General features: G+C 46.8%; 2 protein-coding genes and 1 non-coding gene across 5 annotated transcripts in view; all 3 read right to left on the bottom strand.

Moving 5' to 3' along the window:
* MTF1 (metal regulatory transcription factor 1) overlaps positions 1-142 on the bottom strand; it is a 38359-nt gene extending 38217 nt beyond the window's left edge. For all 3 annotated transcript variants that reach the window (XM_059081372.2, XM_059081381.2, XM_067011193.1), the window contains exon 1: positions 27-142. The gene's annotated coding sequence lies outside the window, so the exon portion shown is untranslated. The remainder of the gene's footprint in view (positions 1-26) is intronic.
* A 1327-nt stretch (positions 143-1469) lies between these two features.
* The window catches only part of INPP5B (inositol polyphosphate-5-phosphatase B), a 45180-nt gene continuing 34357 nt past the window's right edge, over positions 1470-12292 (bottom strand). Inside the window, 8 exon segments of the mRNA XM_067011176.1 lie at positions 1470-2322; positions 2568-2679; positions 3933-4060; positions 4433-4517; positions 6288-6401; positions 8134-8369; positions 9439-9601; positions 10506-10616. Coding sequence (XP_066867277.1) covers positions 2207-2322; positions 2568-2679; positions 3933-4060; positions 4433-4517; positions 6288-6401; positions 8134-8369; positions 9439-9601; positions 10506-10616 — 1065 coding nt within the window. The 3' untranslated portion in view covers positions 1470-2206.
* Positions 7111-7183, bottom strand: TRNAE-UUC (transfer RNA glutamic acid (anticodon UUC)). Its single transcript has one exon. It is a non-coding gene; the product is annotated as a tRNA-Glu (tRNA).

Genomic DNA, 12292 nt, shown 5'->3' with positions numbered 1-12292 from the left:
AGGCCGCGTCTGGTTTCGCCTTTTACCTCCGCGGCTCCCGGCAACGGCGGCGGCGGCGGCGGCGGCGGCAGCAGCTTCTCCCCTCCCCAGCGGCACCATGATTGCCCCCACCTTCCCCGAACGTCACTTCCGCTTCCGCTTTCCGGAGGAAGGAGGAGATGGTGGCTCCGCCTCTCCCTGACGCTTCTGGTTGGTTTAGTCGGTGTGGGGGCTGAGCTCGAGCCTCCAATTGGCGAGCGGAAAGGGCGGGGCGGGGTGGGCGCCGCGGAGACCTTGCAGGGCCACGAGTTCGTCCCGCGCGGGGCAGTGCCCGCCTCGTCCTCCGCCTCGGGGGAGTTTCCTGCGGGGGGTCGGGGCTCGGTTCTAGAGGCACCAGACGCAAGGAAGAGTGATCAGACCCCCGGCCACTAATCCAAAGTAACCCTAGCCCGTCTTGCGCTCCTCTCACCTTAGCAGCCACAACCGCAGCGGGAAGGACCCCAGTTAGCCGCCGAATTCGTACCCGGACCTCAAGGGGGAAGCCTGGAAGGCTGTGACATTCCGGGTTTCTCCTTGTGGCCCCAGCTTCCCCTCCTCACCTAACAAAGTTAATATGGGCAGGAGGGTCCCAGAAAGGAAGATTGGACCCAAATGTCAGAAATGGGGAGTACTCCAAGCCTGGTCAGAGGACGCCACCACCTCTTGCCCCCTTCACAGCCTCGCTTAAGACGCCCAACTCCCTTCTTCCTCACACCCCTGCCCAGGCTGTCTCTCCCGGCTTTTTCCCCTGCAGAGGACTATCGGCTTCCATGGAACGCGTGCCCGGGCCAGGCAACGCCACCTACTGGTCATTCTTTCTTTAACCGTTCACATTGTCATCCTACCGGCCGGTATCTAAATCACTTACACTGCCAAGGAGTAGTGGTGATCCAAGAAGCGATTTTGCATGTGCCTTTACTCTGCTCCTGACCTGTAAATATCTAGCTGTCAGAACCTCTTGGCAGCCGCTGCCATTTTCCCCATAAACTACTTCTCTAGAATATTCAAAGTGGGACAACCCTCAGAAACTAGATCAGGGGTCAAGGGGTTGGGGCCATGCCTGTACTATCTCTTGCTTGAAAAAGGTAAATAGTGGCTGTTATCACCAGACTGCCAGGCAAATATCTCTCTGGCCCCTGACCAGATGCCCCAGTGCTTTTTCTTTTTAAATTTAATTTATTTTATTTATTTATTTGGCTGCGTCAGGCCTTAGTTGCAGCGCATGGGATCTTTGTTGTGAAGAGCGGGCTCTTCGTTGCAGCACACGGGCTTCTCTCTAGTTGCGGCATGTGGGACTTTAGTTCCCCGACTAGGGATTGAACCCACGTTCCCTGCGTTGGAAGGCGGATTCTTAACCACTGGACCACCAGGGACCACCCTGCCCCAGTGCTTGAGCCACAAATGTCCAGCTGCTGAGAGCTGCCATTTCTTAAAAGATAAAAGCAACCAACCACTGTTAAAAATACATTTATCATTAAAATATATTACACATATAAGAGAGGGGATGCATTATATACAGTTTGGAGGATTTGTTGGCCCAGAAAATTCCACTTGTTTCACCAGAACACCAATTTCTTCAATATTTTCATTTTCAAGCCACTGCATTGCCCTCGGAGGCTGAGTGGCCAGCTCCAGAGTTGTTGAGCCATATCTGAGTGGGAAGGGGGGTAGGGTTTGCAATATGTGTACACACATGTCCTCAGACAGAGAGCTGGAAGCATCTGGAGTAGCTGTGGGCTCTTTATCCAGCAGCTTCCATTTGCATTCTTGCCGTCCAACTCATTCATCCTTCAGGACTCCAAAGTCTGTTCAAATATCTGATCATGGGGAGCCCGGCCCAAGCTACAGGGAAGGCACTATATGCCCTGGAGGCAGGCTGAGTGAGCACAAGAAGTACAGTCGTTTAAACATTAAAAAAAAAAAAAAAAAATAGATCTAGCTGTTAAATAACTAAATTTGAACGCTGAATGTCAGTTTTATTGTGGTGGATTTCCCCTCCTGTCTTCACAACTCACAGCAGCACTGAGTGTGCCCGTCATGGTGGGGAGGGCAGTCTGGGCTCAGGAAACAGGCAGCTGCCACTCTGGCATCCCAGTGGGCTCACGTGCTCTTAGGGAATCTCTGGAGCTGAAAAGGTGGGGCTGGTAATTGGCTGCCTCAGGCAGAAAAGGAGAGGAGATAGACAGGCTCAGGGTGAGTTGCAGAGGAACTGGTGAATAAATTCTTGAGCCTTCTTCTTCTCTGCCACTTCAAGCTTTTGGTGACCAGCTGGGTTTCGAAGCAGTAAGCTACCAAATATGCTAGCTGTATGAAAAACCCAGAAAACATATGATTCAGCAAAAGAAGTACTACTTATTCTCGTGTTCTTAGGAGTGGGGAGGGGTGGCCCAAAGCAGTATTTTCTGATTTAAAATAACTATTCGAGGGTAAACTTTGCCCAGAGCTTGAGATTTTAGTTCTACTGCAGTGGACCTGGGACCTTCCTCAACCACATTTCTCTTAATGGGTCAGTTTGCAGAGATGCTTTCCACACACACTTGGCGGCTTACCTAGAATATTACCATCCAAATGATTTTTTGCTGAATTTTTCAGCAGTTCTTGCAAAAACGCCATCAAGTAGATGAAGACATTTCTGTGGCACGCGGGAAGGGTAGCAATGACCTGAAAGAGGGAGAACTGGGATTTGTCTTTTCGTTCATTCAATCGTTTCTCAAGTGCCTGCTATATTCCAGGAACTGAGTACATGATCCGGGTACATGAGTAGTTAAGACTGTACACTGAAAACCTTGATCACTTGCCACAGGTGCCAAAACAGAAGCATAGATCAAGCGTTACATGAATTTAGAGGTCAAACTTCTAACTGCACGTTCTCAAAAGACTTAAGAGAACCGAAAACATTTTAGTTGCGTCTTGAATATAAGAGAAGATTGCACTTGCAGAGGTAAGGACTAGGGCATTAAGGGCAAAAGAAAGTGTAGAAAAAGGCAAGGTAAGGAAAACAGTGAGATAAGAAGGGAGAACACATCGTTAGAAGTCAATTTTGGCAGGAGCACTACTGTTTGAACAGGCCCGAAGCTTGGAAGGGCTGATCGGGCTAGAATTCAATGAGTACTCTGGCTATCTGCATTGGGAATGCAGATATGCAGAATGTTGGGAAGCCTGTACAAAATATATCCCAAAAGACATTTTGAGGGACCTCCCTGGCAGTCCAGTGGTTAAGACTCCGCGCTTCCACTGCAGGGGGCACGGGTTCGATCCCTGGTCAGGGGAGGAAGATCTCGCATGCCAAGTGGTGCAGCCAAAAAAAAAAAAAAAAAGAAGAAAAGAGAGATTTTGACTTTTTGATTCAGTGGCGTGGCGGTGGGGGGTAAGGCTCTGGATCATGTATTGTTAGCATGTTTTCTAGATTATTCTGCTATGGCAGGTTACATATGTGAATGACTAGACTACATCATAAAAAATCCCGAACATTTGTTTAAGAAAATCCTTAACTGGCAACGGGGAGCATTTCTGACCAACAGCAACATGAAAAGAGCTTTAGAACACAAAACCTAATGGCAGTAGGCAAAACAAATCAGCAGAGGGACAGCATGAATGCAGGGTCCTGAACCAAGGAAAGTGGAACGAGAATGGAAGAAATTAGACAAGTGACAGAGCAAGGGGACTGAGCGTGTGGGAGGTGAGGAGAGGGGGAGTCAGAAATGACTCAGGTTTCTGGGTTGAGTCACTGGAATTAAGGTGATGCCATTAAAAGGAAAAGGGACATGAGGGGAAGAACGGGTTTAGGAAGGAAAGACTTGGAGTCGAGTTTCTAAGACACTGAATTTGGGGGATGGTGCCCACTTTGTTCCCTTGGGCCCCGTGAGACCCGGGGCTGCAACATGAACACGCTGATGCTCCACGCTTCCCCTCACCTGTTTACTTGCTGTGAGGTTGCCGGAACACTCCAAGCAGTTGTGGTAGACGCTGTAACAGATGACGGGCTCTGGCAGGCTCTCCAGGAAAAGCAGCAGGGCTTCGGCTATGGAGTGATTGCTAGCAGCTTTGGGCCCATCGTTAAGGAACAGGGGATGCCGCTGCCATGGTCATGGTTAGGAAGAGCCCCAGGAGCCAGCACGTGCCAGAGTGCTGCCTACCCAGCCAGGCTCTCTGCTTGGAGCTAGGATGCTGGGCTGACATCTTGAAGGGGCCAAGCTGCCTGTCAGCTTCGCCGGGCCCTCCTGAATTCCTGCTATATTGGTTGCTTAAAGTTGTAAAGTCTTCTCTATACAAACTTTAAGTAAGAAAAACGTAACAGCTGAGGACACAATATCTGATTTTGAGCCTTAAAATATCATCCTTTCCTTTTGCTCACCTCTCTTTCTCATATTCACACACACTTACACACGTGCGCGCATGAACAGCTGAAGGATACAGAGGGTATCGATCATTCCAGTATCCAAACAGTCCCTGATATGCTCAAACTCCAACCTCAGGCCTGGCTGCTGAAACAGATCTTCCTGAAAAAGGGAAGAAAGTCACAAAATAATTCTATTTTCAGAAAAGCAGCAATATAATCACCAGCAGGGTACAAAAGGGGGCAGCATGGTGAGGCCTTTGAATCACCCCAGTAGACAAGGTGACGTAGGCTGATGTGGCTAATTCATCTTGCAGGCCTTCCCAGCCCTGCTCCCACAATAGGTCCTCAGCACAAGACATCTATCATAAGAGAATTCCCCGGCGGTCCAGTGGTTAGGACGCCGCGTTTCCACTGCAGGGAGTGTGGGTTTGATCCCTGGTGATTCAACCAAAGGGAAAACTTTAAAGTAGCTACGTTTCCTGCAGTGTTATGGAGGTATTGACCAGAAAGAGAAAAAACTGAAGAATATATATCATGTATAAGATGTAGAAGGTTAACAAGGTACCTCAGTGCTTTGAGAAAACGAGATTATGGCAATAAAGGTATTTCTATGAGTCCTAGGATCCCTTATATTTGTTTGTTTTATAAAATAACTTAATGTCCTATAACCGTGAACAATAACAATATTATATGTATTGCTCAAAAGTTACATCTGAAAGGAGCTCTGTAGAGAAGGTAGACTAGCATAGTCCTTAAGAATGTGACTTTGGGCTTCCCCAGGTGGCGCAACAGTGGTTAAGAATCCGCCTACCAATGCAGGGGACACGGGTTACAGCCCTGGTCCAGGAAGATCCCACATGCAGCGGAGCAACTAAGCCCGTGGACCACAACTACTGAGCCTGCGCTCTACAGCCCACGAGCCACAACTACTGAAGGCTGTGCACCACAACTACTGAAGCCTATGCACCTAGAGCCCGTGCTTCACAACAAGAGAAGCCACTATCATGAGAAGCCCGCACACCGCAACAAAGAGTAGCCCCCGCTCGCCGCAACTAGAAAAAGCCCAAGCGCAGCAACGAAGACCCAACGCAGCCAAAAATAAATAAATAAGTAAATAAATGAAAAATAAAAATAAAAAAGAATGTGACTTCTATAGACTCCCTGGGTTCAAATCCCAATCCTGCCCATCTGTTAGCTTTGGGACCCTGATCAAGTTACTTAACAGTTCTGGGAATCTGTTTCCTCATCTTAGTACTACTGTGAGAACTAAACGAGATAATGCTGTAAAACACTTAGAACAGTGTTTGGGACATTGTAACGCTCAATACCTCTGAGGGGAAAAGTGGAGAGAGAGTATCCTAAGAATGTATGTTGCTCCAAAGTGGCAGAGGTGTGGTAGATCAGAGTTTCTATTTATCTCCCTGGGACCCAGATAAATGAGTCACTGAAACTGACCAATCTGATGTCAGAAAGCTTGCCCAACCCACTCTAGAAATCAGGCTTCCTGAGTCATGGCCCCGGGGGGTTCCACTGGTCCCCTGCCTGTCTGGCTTGTCAACAAGTTAGCTGCCCCTCCCATTCCTAGAAGCTGGCAAGAGTTTCCACAAAGGAGAGCAGTCGGACATCCTGAGAAGGCTCCAGAGGGCTTTCCACCTTGGGGGACCCCAGAGGACCGGGGAGGAAACGTGCTGCGCTGGTAAGGCCCTGCTGTGTGAGGCTGCCTCCCCTGGGAGGAATCAAGTGCTGTATGTAATAGCGGGGCCTCACAGCGGTGTGGAAAGTGAATCTACCGACCTTCACTTCCCGGGGTAAGAACAGCTTTCCACAGGTTCTGCAGGGGAAAAGCTTTTCATGCCCCAAATTCTCAGGGCTGATGCTTTTTCTCAAGGCAGCATGGCCTCTGCCAGGTGTGCCTGCTTCATCCACCTACCTGCTGGATGGCATTTCGGTACAGGTAATCAACCATCATCCAGAGCTCTTTGGGGATGTCCATGGGTCTTTCCAACTGGCTCCCATCATCTTCAGTCTGAAGTTGCATCAGAGTCTGAAAAGAAATAAAAAGCATGATCAGAAGGGCCACCAATAGAGCTTCTGCCAGGCTGGCTTCAGGAGAACGCAGGACATGGGGACAGCAAACCCATGGAAGAAGGGAAGTGTTTTGATGTCCCTAAGCAAACATTCAGCAGGCAAAAATGAAATCAGGTGACATGATCAAGGTACAAAGGGTGACTTTTGAGAATTAGGAGTGGCTTACGGCAAGCAGTTTCAATCCGGTGAGCTATGCATCATCTTAGAAAAACATCCTGCCTATAGTACTTCACTGTCTGAACCAGAGAAATGGTGTGGTCTGGTGAAAAAAGAACACAGACGTGGGAATACAAAAATCCAAAAGCAAGGTCCAGGTCCAGGGTTAACTCGCCAGGGACCCATGACAAATCACTCCCCTCAGTGGGCCTCTGTTTTCATCTATATAATGGAGAGGACAGAGTTCAAGAGTCCCTGAATTTAAAAAATGCAATGGAGGAAAAAGGAAAGCATACCTGCCAAAAATCTGCTCCAAACTAGCTCCCTTGTATTAGAATTGTCTCCAGAGGAGCCCTTTATTTATTTATTTTTAAAATTTTAATGGAGTATAGTTGATTTACAATGTTGTGTTAGTTTCTGGTGTACAGCAAAGTAGTTCAGTTATACATATACACATATCCATTTTTTTTTTTTTTTTTGGCCACACCATGCAGCCTGTGGGATCTCAGTTCCCCCACCAGGGATCGAACCTGGGCCCTCAGCAGTGAAAGTGCTGAGTCCTAACCACTGGACCACCAGGGAATTCCCAATATGTTCATTCTTTTTCAGATTCTTTTCTCATATAGGTTACCAGAGAATATTAAGCAGAGTTCCCTATGTTATACAGTAGGTCTTTGTTGGTTATCTATCTTATATATAGTAGTGTGTGCATGTTAATCTCAAGCTCCTGATTTATCCCGCCCCGCCACGTTTCCCCTTTGGTAACCATAGGTTTGTGTTCAATATCTGTAAGTCTGCATAGGAGCCTTTTGATCTCAGAAAATTTAGTTTAGGATGATAAACCAAGTGATGATTAAAACAGACAAAGGAATAATATCATGGGCCAGGGACATTCCATCATCTTAGTATCTATGGCTGAGTTTCTCTAATATGTTATTATGAAAGACCGAAAAACATGGCAATAACATTTTGCAGCTTTTCCCATCGAGAGGTACGGTCTTTCCCCATCCGGAATCTGGGCTGACCTCACAACTTGTTCCAACAAATAAAACATGGCAGAAGTGGTACCATGCGAGCTTTGGAGCCTGAGCCACAAGGAGCCTTACACCTTCTGTTCTCAAACCCTTGCTACCACTTAGGGAAGCCCGGGCCAACCTACTGAATGACAAGAGCCCATGTTGAGGGAGAGGCCCAGTGAGCAGCCAACACCAAGAAAGTGAGGGAGGCCTCCTTGAACCCTCTGGCCACCACCGCTGCCGTCTGACTGCAACCACACAAATGCGCCTGGGCGAGACCAGTTGAAGAGCCACACCGGAAACTCACAGTCATGAGAAGCAATAACTTGCTGCTGTTTTCAACCACTAGCGATGTCAGGGTGTCTGTTAAATAGCTATACACAACCGATAGAGTAAACAAACTCTATGGAGGCTAAAGAATCCTCAGGTCCCTGGGAAGGTAGGCACGGGAGTATCCTGTCTGATTGGCTGGGCTGCTACACAGTTCTGGATGTTTCCTTGTGGCAGGTAACTCACCAGCTCTCTAATACTTTCCAGCGGCAGGTCCAAGATTGGCTCCTTCATGTAGCACAACGTGTGAATGGGCGATCCAAAACAGCTGGGCAGGTAGTTCCCAGACACAGACAAAAAGTAATCCTTTCCCCTGTCCAAGTGTAAAACCAGAATGTCCTCGATATTGTCTTCACCGGAGTTGAGCTTTGTAGCTGTGGTCTTATTTACAAAGAGCTCCAATTCAATCTCAATGGCAGAATCTGAAAGAAAACATAAACGGTAACGCTGGTTGGCAGAAGGCAAGAGGAAAGGGGAAGAGAAGACGAGCGTGAAGAGGGTGAGGAGGCATATACAGGGTTAGGGGAGAAAATACGAGGCATCAGCCAACCAACAAGAATTTACGTGCTCGGCACTCAAAAGACACGTGAACAAGGAGTTTAAGGTCCAAAGGGGAATATGAAAACAGTAAACAAGAACATGAACAGGCAACTGCTATAAAACTCGTGTTCTAAGTAGTACAGCTCAAGCTAGAAATGATTAATACAATAAGAAGGCGTGGCTCAAAGACCTTGCCCTGAGCCAGCTCAGATAAAGACACCCTATCCAGTAGAAAATACAGCACGTTATCCGACTGAGAACTGTCCACAAGGCAGGCTTAACCCCTCTGCCTCACGGCACTACAGAGAGTGCCAAGGAGAAGTTGGGGGCAAGACGCGGGTGGTACGTTCTAGGGCCAGACATAATTTTTCTGGAAGACCACCCTATTACCTTTGCCCACAAGAGCAGACAGTTGGGAGTTGATTATAGTAAGACAGAGGGTGAAAACGGCTCCTTTAACAGCAACGTCTGCTTTACAGTACTCCTGTGTCTTCTCTCCCTGCGAAACTGTGGCACATCCACATGACTGAGAATGCTTTTGGTTTTTTGTGATTTTGTTTTGTTTTGTTTTGTGGTACGTGGGCCTCTCACTGTTGTGGCCTCTCCCATTGAGGAGCACAGGCTCCTCAGCGGCCATGGCTCACGGGCCCAGCCGCTCCGTGGCACGTGGGATCTTCCCGGACCGGGGCACGAACCCGTGTCCCCTGCATCAGCAGGCGGACTCTCAACCACTGCGCCACCAGGGAAGCCCAAGAATGCTTTTGAAACTGAACTCATGCTCCTTACTATTTTATATTTTATTTATGGATGGTTCATCCACAGGGCTTTGAAAAATGTTCAAGCAGACAACAAAACACTCAGACACAAAAAGCTTATTCCAGGAGAATGAGCAAAGATAGGGTAGGGTGTTCCCCAAACTAGCAACCAGTAACCTGGGAACGGAGGCCTTACCTGGCAGGAGGAACCCTCGGCTGGGGTTGGCGCTCAGCCACTGCTTACAGTAAGACTCTTCCTCAGGCTTGTTTATGAATTCAAACTGACATGGTACTTGTCCATTCCGAATGGTAAAGGACTCTACCTGCAGCTGCATGTACTTCACATTCTGAAAACAGAACTGCAAACAAGCCCAGGATCAGTCAGACCAGTGCCCTCTCCTTGGCAACCTGTCTAGCCACCCCAAATGGGCAATCCTTGCCCTTTATGGAAAGAAAACGAAGGACCATCTCTTTCAAATCATGTTTCTGCTTTTAAGTATTTACCTGGGAGGTCACAGCTACCATGAAAGGCCAGTTGTCTGTGTTTAACTCAGAAATCCTAAACTCAAAAAACTCATGTTGTTTTATAAATAAATTTCCTAACAGAATCCAAGTTTAAATCTTCTATACGCAAAGACCATATCCAAAACACCTTCACACATTCCACTCCCAAAATCAAGCTCCTCCTTCCAAGTAGCTGGACATCTAGGGCATTAAAAATACCCTCACCATAAGTCCTCATTTAACTGACTTTTTGGTACAGTCAATTCTGAACGATCTATGCTATGGCACATCTATGAAACATCTTTAGCCCTAACTTGACTTCTCCCAACGCCCATTACCTTTCTATACTGCCTTCCTTCCCATCAATTCATACGTACCCAAAATTTGGGACTCAATTTAATCTCAAAGCAAAGCATCAGTAGGAAGACAAACCCAGTGCAAGAATACACACCAGCTATACTAAGATCAAATGAAACACATTTTGGATCCTCTGTGCCTTATTTAACTCATGGATGGCCCAAGTATGGGTAAAATATATGAGCCACAAAAGGTTACAGGCTTCTGGTTTAGAAGATCAGGAGGTGAACCAACAACCCCTCTCTTGTCAGCTGGCATCATCAGCCTCACTTTATCTAGAAGCAGCCATTCAAGACTGGAGTCCAGTAGTCTGACAGGTGCCTCTTGGAATTCTGAGCCCCAGCAGGTGAGATTTACGTTCTGTGAAGAGAAGAGCCTGATGCCTTAGCACGTCCTTCCTACCTCTCGCTTGGAGAGGGACACAGAAGGAATGCTGTCATTTTCCATCTTATCCAGGGAGCGAACAATCTCCTCCAGAGTCTTCCGATAAAGCTCTTCATTTACGACCCTCACCTGGAAGGGAAACAGCAGAGACTGAGTGCTTTGGCTTCTGCCCACGTCTTCTTTTTCAGTTTAGAGAACATTCACGGCCTTGGGAAACAGCAGTTGATAGCAAGGCAGAAAGTGAATACTAAATAGATTTAATTTAACAAACAAAGAACCCAATTAACAATAGATGTAGAAGGGTGCCCCAGAGGCAAAGCTTCTGGTAAAATCAACTGCTTCCTGATTAGCAGAAAACAGATGCGGGAGTGAAAGCTTGGTTGGCAGTTCTGCTGGGTCTTACACCCAGGGCAGAAAGACGCCCGGTGCCTGGCTCTGCTATGCTTGCTGCTGCCGACAGGTCTGCAGTGAGGAGCTTCTCCAGGGCTTTGATTTATAGCAGCATTTCTCAGGCTTTTTAAAACCTGTACTCCATCAGCCAAGAAGATTCTATCAGGGCTTCCCTTCCTTATTATTATTATTATTATTTTTTGCAGTACACGGGTCTCTCACTGTTGTGGCCTCTCCCGTTGCGGAGCACAGGCTCCGGACGCCCAGGCTCAGCAGCCATGGCTCACGGGCCCAGCCACTCCGTGGCACATGGGATACTCCCAGACTGGGGCACGAACCCGCGTTCCCTGCATCGGCAGGCGGACTCTCAACCACTGCGCCACCAGGGAAGCCCGGCCTTCCTTATTTTGAATTACAATTTTTATCATTCTCCAGTAATAAAACCTTACCTATAACATTCATTAGGCTTTTTGCAAACCACCCACACCCTCGTAGATTCTGATGTGCCTCAGCCGGCACCCTTGAGAATTGGTAAATATAAAGAAACACAGAAGTCACTGAAGAAGAGATACAAATGGAGAATACATAAATAAAAAGGTGTTTACTGTAAATCAACTATAATTTGATTTAAAAAAAGAAAAAATAGATAACAGAAACAGAAAAAAAAAAAAAAGATGTACGACTTCACTAGTAATTAGGGAAGTGTAATCTAAAATAATGGAGTATCTTTCTCTTTTGGCTCACTGGGTTGGCAGAAATTTAAAAGATTGATAAAACCCAATATTCGCCAGGCTGTGGGAACACTAGCTCATCCAGAGTCGGCAGAAGTGTCAAATAGTAAGGACTGTCGGGAGGATAATGTAGCAGACTCTAATCAATTTAGAATACATTTTTCTCTGAACCGCTAATTTCACCTCTAGGAATTTCATTCTACAGAAATATTCACTACGGTACGCAGAGATATACGTGAAGGGTGATCACTACAGCAATGAATACAATGGCAACATTTTGGAAACAACTTAAATGATCAATATATATTGGGGTTGGCCAGAAAGTTCCCTCGGATTTTTCCATAATATCTTCTGGAAAAACCCGAAGGAACTTTTTGGCCAACTCCAATATATTGCGGTTCATCCATACTATGAAATATTTTGCAGCCCTTAAAAATAATGAGAAGGGAGCTCTCCCTTTACTGACATGGAAAGACCTCTTAAAACATAGCCAGTGGGGGAAAAAGATGTTCTCAGAACAATATGCATGATATATTTCTTTTACAAAAAGGGAAAACACTTCCTCTATGCTATATATAGAATACTGACACACATTTGCATAGAAAAAGGTCTGGAAAGATACAGTCCAAAGAGCAAAGGGGAACCTCCACGTATGTAGAAACACATAGTAGAAGTCTACAAAAC

This window comes from Kogia breviceps, chromosome 1, assembly GCF_026419965.1.
Source record: "Kogia breviceps isolate mKogBre1 chromosome 1, mKogBre1 haplotype 1, whole genome shotgun sequence".
Lineage (NCBI taxonomy): Eukaryota > Metazoa > Chordata > Mammalia > Artiodactyla > Physeteridae > Kogia > Kogia breviceps.
The sequence above is the reverse complement of the archived record's forward strand: the minus strand, read 5'-3'. Positions and strand labels throughout refer to the sequence as shown.